At 37.9% G+C, this 20,861-nt stretch overlaps 1 protein-coding gene across 1 annotated transcript; it reads left to right on the forward strand.

Moving 5' to 3' along the window:
* The first annotated feature begins 14,254 nt into the window (after positions 1–14,254).
* On the forward strand, positions 14,255–15,534 carry LOC143888979 (protein FAR1-RELATED SEQUENCE 7-like). Its single transcript, XM_077393357.1, has 2 exons — positions 14,255–14,623; positions 14,785–15,534. Exons 1-2 carry the CDS (start codon positions 14,255–14,257, stop codon positions 15,532–15,534), a joined length of 1,119 nt encoding a protein of 372 aa, XP_077249472.1.
* The last annotated feature ends 5,327 nt before the right edge of the window (positions 15,535–20,861 follow it).

Raw genomic sequence — 20,861 nt, forward strand, 5'->3', positions numbered from 1 at the left:
TAACTAATCTAAAAAAATAACTACTAATCTAACACTTCGAATAATTAAGATTCTAATGCAACTCTCTTCCCTGGCAACGGCGCCAAAAACTTGTTCGAGAAATTAAATAACCGCAAGTGCACGGATGGAGTAAATACGGGTCGAACTCAGAAAAGAGAAATCTAGTTGTCAATTCTATTCTTTTACCGATTAGAATACTAACTATGATATAATGTTGCCTGGAATGGACTCAGGATTTTCGTGGACTTAGATCTCGGAGCCAACACTATATATAAGCGTATATTCTATTCAATCTAAGAATCAAATTCAACTAAGATTTTTTTTATTTAAAATCCTAATTTAGGCAAAGTGTACCAAATTTTAATGATCTCTATTAACTACTTATCTACTTTAATTAGAAAACCAAATTCTAAGGGCTTAAGTGATTTGAAAAATTGCAAAAGTAATTTGGAATAGTGTAAAATCCTTAATTCAATATAAAAGAGTACTTAAGGTTAGAATCCACCATGAGTTTTGATAAAATTGATTAATTAAAACAATCCTTTGAATTAGGTTGAGAATCCAACTAAACAGTCAATAAATAATAAGATCTAAAAGATGTCATTATTTATGAGTATTTAATCGAATTAACCCTCTAATTTTAATAGAATTTAATCTTTGTTAATCAACAATCATCCATACGAAAGGGGGAAGCCAATGGCATGGATGATTGACATTTGTACAAAAATAAAATCCTACATAATTTGTTATGTAAACCACTTGTTATAATTATTTCTCTTTCTCCTTCTCCATGGCTTCATCTAAACCCTAAGTATAGTGGGTTTAGCTACTCATGGAGCAGGGGAAAGAAACATAGAAAATAGAGGGAATAGAGAAAAGAATTGTCATTAAAAACTTGAAAAGTAAAATAAAACACAAAGTACTTTCTCTTTTAATTGAATTTAAACAAAAATACATTGAACTAGATTTGAAAGAAATAAAAAAAATTAAAGAACACTTAGTCTTTTTCTCCTCTTCGCAATAGTTGAATCCTTGATCGCCTCCCTTCAAGCCTTGGTGTCGCCTTGGATTGAACTTTTGAGGGTTGGATCGATCTTTGGTTGATGGAGAGAAAAAAATAATGCAAGAGAGATAGAATATGTAAGAGAGGAGGGAGAGCATGAGAAGAAAGAAAGAGAGAATAATAGTGAGAAAGAGAGCAAGAGGAAATTGGGCAAAACAATATTAGGGGAAGAGAAAAATATAGGATGAAAATTCAAGAGGGAGTAAAAGAGAATAAAATGAATGAAAAATAAAGAGGGGAGAGAAAATTATCTGCTAAGATTAGTTTCTGCACAAAGAGAGTCGTTTTACCTATATAAACAAGAGAGACCCCACCATCCAAGAGTTCCCAATAATAAATATAAGCAAGGCAATTTTCCAAGTATTAAAATAGCAAGCTTCTTCCAATAAAAATTATGGTTTCCATACCAAAGTGGGCCCCACCATTAATTCAAGCATGTCAGTTTCTCTTTCGTATGTGAGATTTTGCCTTATGTGAAGATCTGAAATCATTTCCACCGTTCATCCTTTATGGCCGAATATGGGTTCCCAGTTTTGATTTCCTCTTGGTCAAATTAGAAAGCCAATAATATCACACCACCCCATCAAACGTGCATGGATTTTTAATATGTTATCCAGCCCATATTCGTTAGTAATCAACTTGGTTCGTCTACCCCCAGGTGGGCCCAAATTATATTGCCGAGTCCCACTTTCTTTTGCATGGATTAGAAAATAATATTTTCAAACCAAAATAAGAAATCCGAGTAGAGGGCATTCTTGCTGGACGTAATTGGCAAGATGCCAAAATTAGTGGGAGGTTCAAATTAGCAATACTTATTAGTAATGACACTCCTCCCCTTAGCTTGCCTTATTGCCATTTCTAACCTTACCCAAAAGTAGAAACGTGATCCTTCATCAATAGAATGTGTGAGATAGAGACAACCACCTCTAATATTATAAAAAATAATCAATGCTCAATGGGACAGCCCTCATTAGTAATACGTGTGGTCATGGGAAAAAAATGGAATGATCTGAACCATCAATGATTCAGGTCGTTGGTTAATCTCAGCTTAACCAATGCCGAATTTTGTTGACCCCACTTTAAAGAGGGAGTTGGGTAACATGGGGTAATCCAAACCATCCATTTTAATGGGCTATAAGGTAAATAGAATTTTGCCCTTCAAATCATTCCATAAGCTGATCTGAGCCGTTCATTTGTTGGGTGATCATGTAATTTGGTCATGCCCTAAATCATTTTTGTGAAAATTCAAACCGTATAAAAATAGGCCACAAGATGAATGGACTTGACTGTGTCCCCAATATCAGCCGAATCACATATGGACGTTGGATTTTTTTTCCTTCGACATGGGTAGCTAAACCCACTTTGCAACACCAAATGGAAAAAAAATATGAGTGGGCGCATGGTGGGATCCTCCAATTGGCCGAAATTAACTTTTCTTGTATTTAGAGAGAGAGAGAGAGAATAAAGGGCCTCATGATATGATCCAGATCATCTAAGTGATGGCCACAACATAAATGGGTTGCCCTCCAAAACCGTTCTCATGGGCTGATCTAGACCACTCAACTGATTGATCTAAAATGCTCCATCTAAACCATTTCCATAGCTAATCCAAGCCGTCTACTTTATAGCCCATCATTTAAATTGGTTGCTGTCCTAAAATAATTTTCCAAGGCTTATTCGAACCAACCAATTTATGAGCCACAATGGTGGTGACCCCATAGTTGTCTCATACTTGAATTTTCTTTGGAATTTCTTCTCTTTAGGTCTATTTTCTGTGAAAATCCAGAAAAATCCCTGAAACACCAAAAACAAAGAAAAGACCTTAGTAGTACGGCTCTAAACATAAAATATGCATGCCTTTCCTACCTACTATTCACACATAAATGTGCTCATCACCTTCCTACATCGAGAACTGCTCTATCCATTTATTAGAAATGTCCTCTATGGTTCTCACCTCTTCCGATTTCAGCCTTAAGAACCACTTCTTTACAATTCCTACCAGAGAGATCGGAAACAATTGGGCCATCTGCTCGGGCATTTTATTTTAACAGTTCCTTGGTAGAGCTCTACTTCATGTGGAGATCAAAAGGACCGACGGGGACTCGTTCCTCGCCGCCTCCTCAGGATCGGGGTCCACAAGAATGAGGAGCAGGATCACACTTTTTGGCATCAGGGTACGCCTCTGATGCGTGCATCAGATCATCTTTTGTGGCTCTTTCATGATGGAGAGGTTTGCAGAAAGATTCCTAACAGCGTGGTGAAGATCTTGGGTTAGAAGGTTGGGCTCCCCTCCCTTTGAGAATTTCACTCTGCTTATTTCTTCCTCATGTTGTTTAGCTACTGAATCAGCCATAGATTTCATGGATTCCATTACTTTGTGTTTAGTGCACACAAGGTGATGATATCCCTGTTGAGAGACTAAGAGAGTCATGGGAGCTTTCAGTTTCTCAGCCCAGAGCAGACGCGTCGTCCACCCTGGGGTAGTTCAGGATCCTCCGGAGTAGGGCCTGACAGATCCCCTACCGCCTGAGCAGTGATTTGTTTTCTTTTTGGTTCCCCAGTTGGGGATGAGATGTATTTTATTTTCTTTTGTACTGATTAAACATACACTTATATATGGATCAGTTTGACTTGTTTGATTTTATCTGCAATTTTGTGTTGTTGTTTTTGAAATAAAGTGCATTTTCGTATAAATAAACACTCATTCTAGGTGGATAGTTATACAAAAATGCCCCTAGTTTAGTTCTTTGAACAACTTAGATTTTGAGCATTTTGCATTATCAACAAAGGTTAATTTGATTTTGAGCATTTTGCATTATTAGCAAAGGTTAATGATGCAAAAATGCCCCTTGCATAGTTTCTTGAATGATTTGATCATGTATTTTGTGTTATTAGTCATATTCCTATGACTAATAATACAAAATGCCCCTAGTGTATTATTCCCATAAACAAGAGAAAGTTAAAACAAGGTAAGAAAAAAGAGTAGCAATTTCATTGCAAAGTAAAGGGAGGCACATTCTAAGTGTCCTTGACCGTGAAGTTACATTTATCTGAACATTCTTATTATGTACACGGAGTACTAAGCTGTATCTTTGACCTTCTGAGAAAGGAGAGAAACCCGCTTTGTTCTTTTTCAACGTATGATTACCTTTGCTGGGTAACGACATAGCTGAGGAAAAATGAGCTTTTTCTTTTCTGAATTCCCATGTAGGGAGGAAAGGAAGGAAAGAGACTCGATTTTACTGAAACCAATGCTTTTGATTTGATTTAGGTAAGTCAAACCTAGAGAGATGAGTTTGAAAGTATTTGTTCATGGGCAGTGTTCCATACCCATGATTTTTCAATCATGGTCCAAATACCCTTTAGATTGTTTGAAGTATTAATTCATTTTGTTTGGGGACGAAAAAATTCTTCGTTTGGTCTTTTTCAAAGGTATGCCTTGCCAACAATTAAGTTATCCTTTGCGGATTTTTAACTTAATGGACCGTTTGTACCTAAAGTTTTGCTAGAAACATATTTTAGGTAGTTTTGTTTCTACAGGTACGGTGACCCTAAATTTGGCCTAAGTTGCCCTTTCAGGTTTTCGACTTAGCGGATCTTCAAATCTTCTTGTTCTGGATATGGAGAAGGCTTGTGGAGATTCTGATCAAGGTTGTTGACTTTGCCAATGGTGACCGAGCCTGAGATGATCAGGTTGCTTATGTACCACAAAGAAGGATTGTGATAAGGTCCGCGTAGTTCGAGACTTTCTGCTGACGAGTCTGGGTGAAGGGTTTTTCAAAGTCTGCAAAGTGTGACCGAACCTGAGTTTGTCAGGTTGCCTACATACCCCAAAGAGGTTGGGATTAAGTCCGCGTAGTTCGAGGCTTTCTACTGAGGAGCTAATTGGGTATTTTAACTTTGCCAAAATTGGACTGAACCTGAAATGATCAGGTTGCCTACATACCCCAAAGAGGGATTGGGATCAAGTCCACGTAATTCGAGGCCTTTCTGTGAAAAAAGGATCGAAAGGGATAACCTGAAAGGTTTTGTTGGCTTTGCCAATAGGTGACCGAACCTGAAATGATCAGGCTGCCTATGTAGCCCAAAGAGGTTGGGATCAGGTCCTCATAGTTCGAGGCTTTTCTGTGGGGAAAATGATCGAAAGGGGATACCTGAAAGGTTTTCTTGGCTTTACCAAAGGGTAACCGAACCTGAAATGATCAGGCTGCCTATGAACCCCAAAGAGGTTGGGATCAGGTACGCATAGTTCGAGGACTTCGAAGGCATCTTCAAAAGATTTTTTGAATTTTGTAGGTGAGTCATTTTAGGCTTTGGTCGGTACAAGGGGACTAAAATACAGATGTGACAACCCAAAAGGGGAGTGAATTGGTCAATTAGAAATTTTAGGCTTAATTAAGGGAAGATTAAAAATTAATTCATTTAATTAAGCACTAATTAGTCTAACCCTTGTTCAAATAAGTATATCAATGAAAGCTCGGGTTTAAACTTTCTAATCATGCATATTTAACTAACCCTTGTTTAAATACATATTATAATGCTTAGGGTTTAAACATTTCAATTAAGTGCATTTACTAACCCTTGTTCAATCAAAAGGACAAATATAAGTTAGGTTAAAGATTACCAATCACCATACGTGCAAGAGGGAAAGGAAGAGAGAGAGAGAGACAATGAACACAAGATTTATAGTGGTTCGGTCTATCACAAGACCTACTCCACTCTTCACGTCCACGCGCGAGTTCCACTAACTCGATCCTCCTTCAAGGCTGGATCAATGAGCCATTACATGACCAAGCTTTTTCATTCTCAAGGGCCAAAGCGAAGCCCATCTGCACGAAGCCTTCGGCGAGAGAACACACCCTCATACGTTGTCTTCACCTTTCTTAACGGGCCGAAGAGGAGACCCTCGTCTTCACGATTCTTAACGGGCCGAAGAGAAGGCCCTCAATGAAGAACTAATATAAAAATGAAAAACACTTAATGCCTCTTAATAGGCTGATTACAAAGTTTAAGCTCACAATCACTCCCAAGAAATAAGCAAAAGAAAAGCCTATGGAGTGCCTCTTGAAAGAATATGAAATACATGTTCAAAGAGGTTTTGCTTTTGATTTTCAAAATCAAGCTCAAAGAGAAATGGGATTTGATCTTTCTCAAATGTTCAAAAGCTTATAGAGATAGGTTTTAATCATGTATATATAGTATATTTAAAAATATGACCGTTTGGGGTAAAACTGTAAATAACTGGCTTGAAAAAGTCAAGCAGAAAACGCCCCAATGGCTAGTTTGCCCGACCGAGCCACCGCGGTCGCCCGCCCCTATCGGGCGCCCTTTTATATTTTCAAATTTCTTACCGTCGCGGTCGACCGGTCCCATGGCGGTCGTCCGGCGAGGCTAACCTGTTAGCTCAAAAATTTGGCTAAAAAACCTATCCACGGTCGACCGACACATTGCGGGCGTCCACCAAGCCCAACCTGGATGTTTTCTGGATTTCCAAAAAGTCAATCCGCAGTCGACCGGATTGGCCCAGTCGATCGGCCCGATGAATTTCGGGATGTCCTGGACTTCCAGGTTCCCTCTCGCGATCGTCCGGCAAAGCCCAGTCAACCGGCCCTGTGTGAAATTCCATTTTTAACTTTAAAAATCAGGAGCTTTTGGGCCATGGTCTTGGGCTTAAGTCCTTTGTTTTCAGACATGTTTTAGGGTGTGTGTATGGTTTTCAAAGATGTAAAAAGTTAAGTATGAAAACCATTTGAAAACCTTTTGAAAGTGCATTTAAACATAAAATCAAAAGGACTCTAAATACATTCTAAAAATGAATACCATAAGTCTTCTTCAAATGTATTCGCTTCTTTGCACTTCCTTGGACTTCTTCGGCTTGAGTGAACATCTTCAACTTCATATGGCTCATGTGACTTCTCCTCCAATCTTCAATGCATGTTGAAAGATGCATGAGGTGTCACCATGGCATGTTCAACTCCAAGCTCTTTCTTGACACTTGCTTAGGAACTTGTGGGATCTTTATGTTGAGCTTCTTGACTTGACCATCTCTAAATGGTGACGACTCCAATGTAGGTGCAAGCTCTTTGTTCCTTTGTCTCTTGATCCACAATCATGTGTTGTGAAGAGTTGTCTAATGGCGATTATGACATGAAATTCCTGTATTCAACACAACACCTCAGAGCAATACATCAGTCAATAAATGCTAATCAATTTGGTTTGTTAGCATCAAAACAAGAAGGTAAGGTGAATGATTAACCCATGGGAACCCTTGGGCTTACATTCTCCCCCTTTTTTATGATGGCAAACAAAGATTAGGGAGGTAGGAGATTTAAACAAATATATGAATAAGCATTAAATACTATAAGCCATGAAGCAATACTCCCCCTCACTATATGCACAAGTGTAATGTATGAATGTATAACATATGGTGCATACAAAATATGGACTACCTAATCAATTTCCAAAATCTCTCCCCTTTTAGCAACAGCAAAAAGGAAGCATATGCAAGTAAAAGTGCAAGTGGGGTGTCAAGATGAATGATAGCTTATATAAGCTATATATATGTGTAAGCCCAATGGTTTTTACCTTGGCATTCCCATCTTGTTTTGATGATTCCAATACACAAGTGATCATTTATCACTAATGTGCTTGTTTGTCTAAGTTGTAGATCTTGATAAAGTAAGATCAAGGATGCTTGGATTGAAGGCCAAGAAGCCCACATTGGACCACTAATTGGAAGGCCAAAGTCATCAAGCAAGAAGTCATCAAGACTTGAAGACATGAAGAAATTAATATTGAAGACCATTTTTTAATGTAATTGATCCAAACCTAGATTAGGTTTTTAGAGGCATAATTAAAGTAATCTCACACACCCTAAATAAACAAGTGATTGTATTTGTGGAGTTCCAACACCTTGGAACCCTCATAGCAATCCCATCTTGGTTGAGAACTGGAAGCCCAAAAACAGAATTGAAAATCTGCTCTGCATAGGCTTCTCGGAACTCCGAGAGGTTTTCTCGGAACTCCGAGAATTCTCGGAACTCCGAGAATTATTCTCGGAACTCCGAGAAATGGTCCAGTAGACTTTTTCCAATTTCTGTGAGGCTTCTCGGAACTCCGAGATTTTTTCTCGGAACTCCGAGAATTATTCTCGGAACTCCGAGAACACTCCAACGGTCTGAAAAAGAGCTGTTTGGAATTTTGCTGGAATTACCTCAATGCCATTGAACGGTCATATTTTGGTTTTCCTATAAATATGGGTGTTCTAAACATACAAACGATCGATCCTAACACTCTTAAACTTCATTTGAATACCCAAGAGTGAATCAAGCTTCAATTGTGCCTCTCATCACCAACTCTAGGATTTGGATCATAGGCTCTCAATTGTACATCTTTTGTAACCCTTGTGAAGGGATTTTTTAGTTCTTTCTTTCATCTTTCAAGATTTGTATTCGGGCGAGTATTCGGAGAAGCGGAGCCCTTTTTTCTCCGTGGTGAGGATTGCCACCAAGGTTAAAGCAATTGTAATTGGCACCGATCTTCGCCAAGGTTAAGAAGATCAAATAGTGAAGCCATCAACGGGTTTGGTTGGTGGAGTGGAGTAGGCCTCGGGTTTGAGGACCGAACCACTTTAAATCTCGGGTGCACTCTTTCTATCTCTTTGCTCTTTCATTTGCATTGCACCATTAGATTTAACTTGTATGCTTAAAATATTGTTTTTGATCTCTTAATCGGTTTAAGTTTTTCAAATTGGTAAATTCTAGTTTTCTTAAACAACCATATTCTCCCTCCTCATAGTTGCCATTTCTAATTCAAATTGGGGTGTCAAGATGAATGATAGCTTATATAAGCTATATATATGGTATATGATATAACATTTATGCTCATAGAATTCTTATCAAAATAGAAAAAACAAAGTAAAATGCATGATATGCCCCTTTTTTTGTTCTAAAGATTTGCCAGTTAAGCACAAGTATGGGGGGAGTAAACCATATGAGCACATCACCTTGGTCTATATAAACATGAATGTATAACCATTTAGCTCTCCCTCTATGTATTTGTCATTGGTCCTAGGTGAAACCTATGATATAGGGCATGACAAGGCAGAATGGTTGAAAAGGTGAGAGATTTGAGTACTTGGGCTACATTTGCAACTTTTTGAAGCAGATAAGTATCTACCTGAGCAAGGATATGCTCGTATCTATGACCTACCCTTTCAAGTTCACAAGTTGCATTATGTAGGGGATCTCTTGACAATAAGCAGACAAGACTCTTCCAGAGCATAGATATTCTCTGAACTATTAACATAACTTTTAAAGATCACTTGTTGCTTGCCCTTAGAGAATTACACATATAAAACTGTAAGCTCCCCATGACTATGTGCATCCAATCTAAATGTGAATTCCAAGCATATAGGCCCTTGATTCAAAATCACCTTAACCATTTAAAATTTCTGCTCCATTCAAATGATAATCACAGATTGAATTGGAATGGATGATTGTCTAGATATGGCAACGAAAAGAGTATAGTCTAATAAACACATGGATAAAAGAATCAAACCAATAAGGTACATATCCATGGCAACTAAAAGATCATGTATACATAGATAAGAACCATAAAACTCAATACACACGATCAAATGAAGGAAGATTGATACCACAATTCAATTTAATACATCTTGAAATGATAAAAAGTGGTATTTGAAAATCTCTCAAAAGAAGCAAAATTGAACTTTGCATTCTTCTATCCGGAACTCTTCTACTGATGAATGTTTAGAAGAGCTTAGATTAATACTTCCATGTAAGGGAGCATCATTTGACAAATCTTTCCGGATTGAGAGATTGGGTACTTGCTTTAAATCTTTCTCCTTATTCAAATGGTCATCCATGAGAGGATGAGCATGACGTGCACATGCCGGCCTTTAGTCATGAGTCTTCAATTTCCTTAGTCTCTGTTCATCCTTCACTGTGGAAGAATGTTGAGATGGACAGAGGAACATTGAGTACCTTTACCATCTTATTGCATATGGCATGATGGAAGGAGATAAAAACCTAGACAAGCTGCGAAGGACATATCATTTGAGTGGAGTCCTCCGAAGCAAGAAGCTTGGAAGAGATGATGGGACATGACAAACTCAAATTTTTTTTTAAATCATCTCTCTTCTAAGAAATTGTCATTGGCCTTTGATAATTCTTATGATGTAAGGCCTGACAATATACAATGGCTTAAATATGAATGTAAAAAGCACAGCAATTGGATCTTATCATGATAATATATTTTTATTCAAAAATACATGATAATAGATTACTTCATAGACAATGCGATGATCATCTCAAACATTGTCCAATGAAGAAGGGTTCTAGAGATTTTTCAAACTCTAGAACAAGATACTTATCATTGGCAGAGATAGAAACATATAAGTCTATCCAAGATAAGTATGAGGCTTAAAATGATATGGCACTAAGGCTTTAGGCCAAGGGAACTTGTCAGAAGATGAGAGATGATCTCAAATATAAAGAATAGGACAAGACCCAACTGCAACACATATGGAGCATTGTGGCTCCACATGAGTGTACTTATCATATGTGATACACATCAAACATCATATGATAAGATGGATGGACAGACATGAGCATGTATAGCTCTCCCTTTGTACAAGACTCATATGGTGTATGAATCCAAAAGGGCTGTCTAACCACAGAGACACCAAGGGATTTAAAGGTGAATGATTTTCAAACCACTCTTAGGCCACTAATGCATGATTGCTAGGAGAAATCAAACAATATTGAGTGAAATGACAGCCTAGCAGACCATGCTCCCCCTAAATATGTGCAAATATATATATATATATATATATGTATGTATGTGTAACACACAAGTCACATACTGCTTATCATGGTTAAGATGTTGGCTAAAAGCCAAAGAAATTAGTGTTTTAATTAAAGGTGAGTGTACACTCTCCATCTTACTAGGTAAGAGGACTAAGAGTACCAATTGAGTGATTTTTAAATTTAAGTTTACCATCTTTACCATGTACCTAGTAGTATACAAAGGAAAAATAACTATAGATTATATAGATTATCAATTAAGCTTAAATCTATAGAACTTCGACATTATAAGAGGGATCAATCGAATCCCATATCAAAGAGAGACATCCATGGCTCATGCAATGAGTGCATTCATGGATAGTCTACCATGTTTGGACAGAAGGGTCATGGTCCAAACATCTATGCCTACATCCACAAACCACTATACATAAGATAGGGCATTTAAGCACAGAGTGCAAAAGGCCCATGGAAAATCAAGATGTGTTGAATACAAGTGTTCCCATCACAATATGTTACATGATACCCACTACAATGAGTAGCTGCCCAACAGAGATACTAGATTCCTATGACATTTTTAATTTTACTCGATTGAGTTTCACACATCGAATCTAGACTCATTTTCAATTCTCTACAAAGAAAATATTCATTTAGAACAGTAGAGAATAATCCAAGGACTTCAAGAGACACTATCAAAACCTATCTAAACAAACTTTTGAACATTTGAGAAAAATCAAATCCCATTTCTCTTTGAGCTTCAACTTAAAATCAAAAGCAAAAACCTCTTTGAGCTTGTATTTCTACATCTTATCAAGAGGCATTCTATTGGGCTTTCATATGCTTATTTTCTTGGAGTGATTGTGAGCTTACAACTTTGTAATCCGCCTATTAAGAGGCATAGAATATTTTTATTTTCTTTTGTTCGTCATTGAGGGTCTTCTCTTCGGCCCGTTAAGAATTGTGAAGATGAGGGTCTCCTCTTCGGCCCGTTAAGAAAGATGAAGACGTGGTGAGGGTCTCTGATTTGGCCTGTTAACAAAGGTGAATCATGTAAGAGGGTGTGTCCCCTCGTCAGGGTACGTGCAGAAAGGGTTTGTTCCCTTTGGAGATGGAGGAGTCGGGTGTATGGCTTCATCATTTTTAATGAAGATCCTAAGGAGGAAAACTTGGAAGAGTGGAGTAGGTCTTGTGATAGACCGAACCACTATAAATCTTGTGCCTTGTGGATGCTTACTCTCTCTCTCTCTCTTGCACGTGTGGTGATTGGTAATCTCTAACCCTAACTTGTTTATGCTTTTAATGGAACAAGGGTTAGTAAATGCACTTGATTGAAATGTTTAAACCCTAATTGTATTACAATATCTATTTGATCAAGGGTTAGCAATTGTGCATGATTAGAATGACAAAATCATAGCTTTCTTTAATATTCCTATTTGAACAAGGGTTGGACTAATTAATGCTTAATTAATGGATTAACTTTTAATATTCCACCTAATTAAGCCCAAAATTTTTAATTGACCAATTCACCCCCCTCTTGGATTTTCACTCTTGCATTTCAATAATTCTAGCCATCTGATTAGTGGACTCTATTTTTTTCTTTATTGTTTCTTTATTTTTACCATTTTCATCTGCAATGCCACCATTTGAATAGTAAGCAGCACCAACCTTGAAGATTCTCAAGTCATGGCCACCCAAAGTGTGTGGTTCATTACAGAACCTATTGAGTTATAAGATGGATTTATTGATGGAATTAAATATTAGTCTTTACAGAGGAACAACCATTATACTTCTAATGTCACCAAAATGTATCTTTACTGTATTAAAAATCATTTTAAGTTGAATTATTTGTAAGGCTACTGATATTAGCACTACCATACATCTTATATACATACACACACACAAACATATATATATATATATATATATATATAGAGAGAGAGAGGTTAATGATTCTAATCTACCGACTAGATAAGGCTATCTACTCCACCCTTATTAAGAGCCGTCAGATGGTAAGGTTAGTGATCCCAACCGTTCAAGATAAACAAAAGAAAAGAAGATAGCATGTTTCTCTCCCTCGCTCTGTTGAAGATAAACAAAACAAGCGAGGCGTCTGTTTCTCTCCCTCGCTGGTGAAACCCAAAATCCGACCCTCGCTGGTTTTCCCTCTTCTCTCCCTTGCTGGTTTTCCCTCTTCTCTCCCTCGCTGGTTTTCCCTCTTCTGTGGGTTTTGAACAAACCTCGCTGGTTTTCCCTCTTCTCTCCCTCGCTGGTGAACTGGAAATCCGACCCTCGCTGGTGAGTCCTAAAACTCTGATTTACTCTTCTTCTTTTCTCTTCTCCCCAGCCATGAAAAGTAAGAGCTGTGGGTTTTTTTTGGTTCAAAACCCACAGAGAGGTTTGTTTTTTTATGGGCATTTTTTTCTCCCCAGCCTCAGATTTACTCTTTTTTTCCCCAGCCATGGAATACGAGAGCTGTAGGTTTTTTTTTTATTCAAAACTAGTTTCGAACAAAGAAACCCCACATCATTTAAACCCTAAATAAAAATATGAAAGTAGGGTTTCAGATTAATGAATTTTTATGTTTTTGGTTGATAAAAAGGATTTTTTCACAATGTTTTTTTTTTCCCATTGGATCTCCACCATTTGACAAGGGTTTATGATATTTCTATAGTTTTTGGTTGAGAAAACACTGGCTTTTTGCACTAGGGTTTTCTTGATATTTTTTCCTTTTGGATCTCCACCATATACTTGATGTGGGTTTTCTTGATTTTTTTTCACCAGTTTATGACCTTGATCACTTCATGGGTCAGTTTAGGTGGGCAACCCAATTGCATTTTAGGTACAATTTGTCTATCAAATCAGCGATATATAATGTTTCTGTGGGTAAGTTTCAATTCCATTTTAAGATAATCACTGTATAGTTGAAGTCCTAACTTCATAGAATTCGAAGCTCTCCAGGGCCTATCTTGAAATGGAATTGAAACTTACCCACCTCATCGGAATATCCAAACCACCCAAACAAGAGTTTTTTTTTAGGGCATTTGATTCATTTGTTGTGGGCATTTGATTTTTTGTGGGCATTTGGTTGCTGATTTTTTATGTTAAAAGCATATGAGATTTTTTATGGGCAGTTTTCATTACTGATTTTTTATGGGCATTTTTATCATAGACAAATTTCACAGAATATGGTTGCCTTCCTAAATTGCATAGTTGCCCGCAAAAAATGCATGGGCTCTGAAACTGTATTGTTTGTATGAGTCTTAAATCCGCTGGTTTTACTTTAATTACTTGTTTTCATCTATGGAGTTGTTCATTTTCACTCATTGTTGTATTTGTTATTAAAAGGTGCTGAAGTTGTATGTATGTGATGGATAGTAATGTGTCGCAAATTTGTGGGCATTTGATTGATGAAGTCGACTGTAATGGGTTAGTTGTGGTTGATGACAATGAAGTTGATGGCAATCAATTAGATATGTTGAATGAGGGGGAAATTCCGAATGAGGGTGTTGTAGGTTATGTTGATAACGAGGAGGGGTGTAGTGGTGCCGTTACTACGCCTAATAAGGATGATGGAGGGACAAGTGTAGCTAATGATCCCTTTCTTAATCAGGAGTTTGAAACCCCAAAAGCTGCGGACGAGTTCTATAATGTTTATAGTTTGGCTGCAGGGTTTGGTGTACGGAAAGCCAAGACCAATAAGTCAAAGAAAAATTTGGAAGTGATAACGAGGAGATTTGTATGTGAGAGAGAGGTTTCAAAAATACTAAAGATAAGAGACAGATAGGAAAAGAAGTGAAGTTACGCCGCTCTGTAAGAGAGGGCTGTGAGGCACGGATGGAGATTAAAAAGAGAAAAGAGAAGTGGGTTGTGACTAGTTTTGAACCCAAACATTGTCAGGATCTGACCTCTCCTACCAGAAGAGGAATGCATCACTCACATAATAAATTCGTGAAGAATATGGTTTGTAAGAATTTGATGGAGAAGATCAGTGACCATGGGGTTAAGCCTTGTAACATTGCTAGGGTGTGTACTTCGGCATCTGGTGGTGGCAGTGGTGTCACAGCAAATCAGGTGGTGTCCCATTTGAGGGTACGTAGGCGTAACAATATGAGGAAAGAAGCATTCCTAATATCTCGACAGTTCCATGAGAAACAAGCTGAAGATCCAAATTTTTATTTTGCGATGGAGATGGATGACATTGGGAACTTGAGATCTATGTTTTGTGCAGATTCAAGGGCGAGGAATGCTTACCTCACCTTCGCTGACGTAATTGTATTCGATGTCACATACAAGACGAATAGGTTTCTGATGCCATTCGCACCATTAACTGGAGTTAACCACCACGGGCACTCTACTCTATTCGAATGCGCCTTGCTAGCAGATGAGGAAGAGGAGACATTTACATGGTTATTTCAACAATGGTTGAAATGTATGTTTGGGGTAGCTCCGGGTTGTATAATTACAGATATGGATGTGGCGATGAGAAATGCTATTAGAAATGTTTTTCTGAAAACCCGTCATAGGTTTTGCTCGTGGCACATTCATAGGCATCTGATTGAGCATTGTGCAGGCATGCGAGATTCTGAATCTGACTTCTGTAAGGATTATAATAAGTGGTTTTATAAGAGAGAAATACCCGATTGTTAGAAAGAATGGGAAAATTTTATGGATAAATATGGGATTTCTGAAAGCAATTGGCTAGCGAAAATGTGGGAGCTACGAAGTCATTGGGTGCCAGCGTATTTTAGAGAGACTTTCACTGCTGGCATGACTTCTGGTTCGCGTAGCGAAAGCATAAATTCATTCTTTGATGGATATGTTAATCAGAGCACTACTCTACCAGAATTTGTGAAACAATATGCTAAGGCGCTTGCTGATCGTCGTAAAAAAGAATCTGAAGAAGATTTCAGGACTAAATCTTCAAATGCTGTATTGATTTCAAAGAACAAATTGGAAGCACAAGGTGGGAAATGTTTTACAAGGACAATGTTTAACATTTTCCAATCGGAGTTTAAGGATAGCAACGACTGTTGGTATGACTTATTGGGTGAGAATGGCAATGTCACAGAATACAGTATTGGATTGAGTGATGAGGAGCCTTATAAATGGTGCAAAGTTGTCTATGAAGAATCTGACGAAGGTGTAAAGGCCACATGTGCGTGTGCGAAGTTTAAGACTGTAGGGATTTTATGCAAACATATCATTCGCATAATGTCCCTGAAGCGTTTAAGTTGCATTCCCGAGCGATATATCCTAAATAGGTGGACAATTGGGGCAAGATTTTATGTAGATGGTGGGGTGGCCATAGGTGAAGATGATAATGATGAAGTAACTCCAGTTGAGAAATGGTACATACTATCAAAGTGTCAGAGAGTAGTAGAAGTACTTGAGAGCAGAAAAACTGTTTACAAGAAGATGGAGGAGACTTTAGATGCGTGGCTGGAGGAATGTGAACACGAGAAGAGAGTGAAGAAAAATGCGTTGTCAAGTAGTGGCAGCAAAGTGCAATCTAATTTTATAACTGAATCCCTTGATATATCTATTCGCGACCCCCTAGTTGTGAAAACCAAGGGTCGGCCGAAAGCTGCATCACGGTTTAAGTCTCCGTTGGAGGTCTCCCAATCCGAATTAAAGAAACGGACGTGTAAAAAATGTGGAGGAAAAGGCCACTATTCAACAACCTGTAACAAAAAGAAAAAGGTTTGGACTTCTGCTTATTTATGTATTCATTTTTAAATCACATGAGTTAACATATATCACTTATTTGTTCTTACTGTGTGTGTGCCAATAGATGACCACACCAAAATTTGAAGGGGAAGAAGGGGAACAACAACACGAAGAGGAGCGTATGGAAGATTGAAATAGGTTAGTGTATTTTCTTGATACATTCCTCACTGTACTTGTTCTTATGAAGTTTAAGTGATACTCTAGCAGTTATATGTACTTGAGTTTATGTTTCCCTTAAAATGGGACCTTTTTTTTTCTGAAATTTCAGCCATGATTGTGGGTGGTTCTTGTTACTAATTTTGTCTTGTCCATGTAATATATTCAGGGTGCTTTTGAACTTGACTGGAATCGTAGAGAAGATGCTTTTTGGAATTGCTTTGGAATCGCAGAGGAGAGATGGTGCCATCAATGTCATGCTCATGCTCAATTGGGAGTTGTATTTGTTGGAAACATTGTCATGGTGCCATCAGTCTTAAAGACATTTGAGTAGATGGCATTGTTTTGTTCAAGAGATTATGTTTACCTCATTCCATTACAGAGAAGCTAATGAGAAACATTGAAGGGATAAACATAGAAAGATTTTGTGAAAAGAATGTAGATAACTAAATAATGATTAACCTAATCTCAACTAGTATCCAAATTAATCCTATTTGCCTAATCTACCATCCAAGTAATCCAATGATCAGATCTTAGAAGATCAAGATTTGATATATTCCACTTTAGTGGAACCCATCCAGGACCGTAACATAACACTAAAAAGAATAGAAAGCATTGTAATTGGGTGAAAATGAATTCTATCTTTTAATCCCATCCAGGCACGTAACATAACACTCTAGTGGAACCCATCCAAGATTTGATAGAAAGCATTCTTCCTCTCCTTTTAGCATTCTGTAAACAATATATAAAAGGACAAAAGCAATAATCCTTACAATAATCACTGCATAATCTGCATAACACGTGCAGTGAACAGTGAAAGAGGGGAAAAGAGGGTTCAAAATGAGAAGGAGAAAAACCTGACTTCTTAGAGAGAGAGAGAGAGAGAGAGAGACTAATTAGAAGCCATTTTAGAGAGACTAATTAAAAGCCATTTTATTAGGGATTTGCTAGGGACCATCACATAAGCCATTTTGCGCATGTCAATAAGACAAAGTCTGAGCCTGTGTCACTGCTCTCAAGATGCAAATTCATAGATGTGTTTCTCAAAAAATGCCAAAAAACAACAGCTGATATATGGCCTCTTCTGATTATCTGATCCTCTTCTTCCTCTAAAAATGTGCCTCTTTTGAGATCAGGTCTCAAGTACTTTATCCACATCAACCTGCAACTCTTACCACACCTCTGCAAACCTTCAAGATGGAAACTGTCATTTAACAAAACTAACAAAAAAAAACATAACCCAAATGCAGAGACTAGTGTGTCGCCAAAAGCTGAATTGTCACCAAAAGCAGAATTAGAATAACTTGAGTTTGACTACTTTCAAAAATGGCAAAAACAATCGCCATTTTAAAACATCAGATATAAGACGATAAGTGCACTAATATCTCTGTAAACATAATTCAAAAGAAAGATACATTCAGTGCCAGATACATGCACGAGACGCTCCAAATATACATTCACTTCCAGATACACTTCTACTCTCACTTAGTACTTCGAAGGAAAAAGAAAAAAAAAAAGAAGAAAACCCCTACTACTACACAAACTTTAAACATGGAATTTTCATTCTTTAGCATCATAACATCATTCTTAAGTTCGTTGTTGCGGTCTTTAAGCATGGAATTTTCAGTCTTCAGCATCATAACATCATTCTTAAGTTCGTTGATGCGGTCTTTAAGCATGGAATCTTCATTCTTCAGCATCGTTACATCATTCTCAAGTACGCTGATGCGATCTTCCATCGTTCTGCCTTCGCGTCTATGGTGAAAACTCGACTCCCAGCCTGGCTCGTTCCCATCAAACGGAAGGTCAGCCCAGAGGAAATATTTACATGTGTGGCCCTGCATGTTATTGGCGTTGTTTAGAATTTCAACAACTTACCAAAAAACTTATCAAAACAATGAAAATCTCATCTGTAACTCAACTAGGTATCCAGCACATTTGAAGTATGGCCGGCCTTGGTTATTATTTATGTTGGTCCGTGTAATTTTTCGAACTGTTGGCTTATTACAAAGACAATTTATGGCTGTTGGTTGTACGCCATGTGAGATACCACTAGTGTTGCTTGAAGATGCCATGCTTTATGCTTCTGTAATTAAAAAAAAAGATTTCAGAGAGTAAAAGAATAATTTAAGCATAAAGCAACAGAACACCAATAAAAAAAAACACGAGGATTCACAGAGAGTAAATGATAAATGACTTAACTCTGTTTTTTACTCCCCTTTCTAGAATCACAGATAAATCCTAGACAGAACCCCAATATCTTTAACTCAAAACCCCACTTTTGAAGCAAAAAACCGACAGCTCTTGTATTACATAGCTGGGGAAAAATTTGGTTAGGATCATCATATGGAATTGATCTACGGGGTAGAGCCAATTTATGTTGTGGCACAACAAATGAATGGTTTGGATCATCCTTTGAAGAGGCCATTTGGATAGGATTATAAAATCCTAGTGTAGTATTTTCTAGAAGTACTGTATGGCCCAGTTCATAGTATGATCCAAACCGTTCATTTGTTGGGCCACATCGTAAATAGGTTGTGCCCAAAAAATCATTTCTCTCAGATGATCCTAACCCTATGATCTATAGAGGTTTTCATCCTATGGAGATGATTTTTTGGGGCACAACCCATTTAAGCTGTCACCAACAAATGAACTATTTGAATCATATTATGACTACAGATCATTAAACATCCTCTAGAATCCAATTTTTTATCAAGCTAAAAACCTGAATTTTTATAAGCTAAAACCCATATTGTAAATTTTTGGGTTTTACAATCCGGATCATAGATTGCAAAATAAATCCTGGATTAAAAGTAATAAGGCCAGCAAATGAGAGGATTGAAAGTCTTTCAATCAGTGTTTTTCTCCTACCTACCACGTGCTGTTTTTCCACTCATGGATTTTCTTCAAAGTCCTTTTCACTCTCACAGCTCTTTTTTTTTCTACTCCAGATCTATAAAATTCATGTATCTGATACAGAGAATTCCAGCAAAGCCCATTACACCAACCAACCAGATATCTCTTCAGATTCAAAACCCAGAAAGTAGTTTTTCGTTCTGTGGGTTAAGACTACCCCCAATAAACTGTCCTTGGGTAGAAAAAAATGCCCTTAAAGAAACAAACCTCTCTGTGGGTTTTGAACCAAAAAAAACCCACAGCTCTTACTTTCCATGGCTGGGGAGAAGAGAAAAGAAGAAGAGTAAATCAGAGTTTTAGGACTCACCAGCGAGGGTCGGATTTCCGGTTCACCAGCGAGGGAGAGAAGAGGGAAAACCAGCGAGGTTTGTTCAAAACCCACAGAAGAGGGAAAACCACCTCATATAGCCGTCAGGTTTGTTCAAAACCCACAGAAGAGGGAAAACCAGCGAGGGAGAGAAACCCAGTGAGGGTCGGATTTTGGGTTTCACCAGCGAGGGAGAGAAGAGGGAAAACCAGCGAGGGAGAGAAACCCAGCGAGGGAGAGAAGAGGGAAACCCAGCGAGGGAGAGAAGAGGGAAAACCAGCGAGGGTCGGATTTTGGGTTTCACCAGCGAGGGAGAGAAACAGACGCCTCGCTTGTTTTGTTTATCTTCAACAGAGCGAGGGAGAGAAACAGGCTATCTTCTTTTCTTTTGTTTATCTTGAACGGTTGGGATCACTAACCTTACCATCTGACGACTCTTAATAAGGGTGGAGTATATAGCCTTATCTAGTCGGTAGACTAGAATCACTAAGCTCATATATATATATATATATATATATATATATATATATATATATATATCGGAATCCTCTAAGCTGTGGTGGTGCCACGTGGCACCCCTTCCTGTATCCCCTAATTTTAATAAGAAATCCAATACGCAGTCACTTTTTATGGTCAATAATTCCAATACGTTTTTAAAAGTTTCTACGCTATAATTAAGGCATTTACCCCTACGTCCAAAAGTCGAAGTTACAAAAGAGTCTCATTTTGTTAATGCATGTCATGTCTCTCTCTGCCTTATCACTTGCTATTTAGTATTCCCCACTATATTCCGGATTTTTTGGACTTTATTCTAGAACTGGCTGACTTTCATATCTACAAATTCCAAAAGCCACGACTTTCTAAATCT

Source organism: Tasmannia lanceolata, unplaced genomic scaffold (genome assembly GCF_043159265.1).
Source record: "Tasmannia lanceolata isolate RefF3 unplaced genomic scaffold, GAP_Taslan_0.1 ptg000012l, whole genome shotgun sequence".
NCBI classification, from domain to species: domain Eukaryota; kingdom Viridiplantae; phylum Streptophyta; class Magnoliopsida; order Canellales; family Winteraceae; genus Tasmannia; species Tasmannia lanceolata.

What these genes read in the sequence shown, in the direction of transcription:
- LOC143888979 (XM_077393357.1), top strand. Translation starts at nt 14,255, where the DNA reads ATGGATAGTAATGTGTCGCAAATTTGTGGGCATTTGATTGATGAAGTC. An exon ending in AAGTGATAACGAGGAGATTT is followed by an intron (nt 14,624 to 14,784) that starts GTATGTGAGAGA and finishes AAACATTGTCAG; the next exon opens with GATCTGACCTCTCCTACCAG.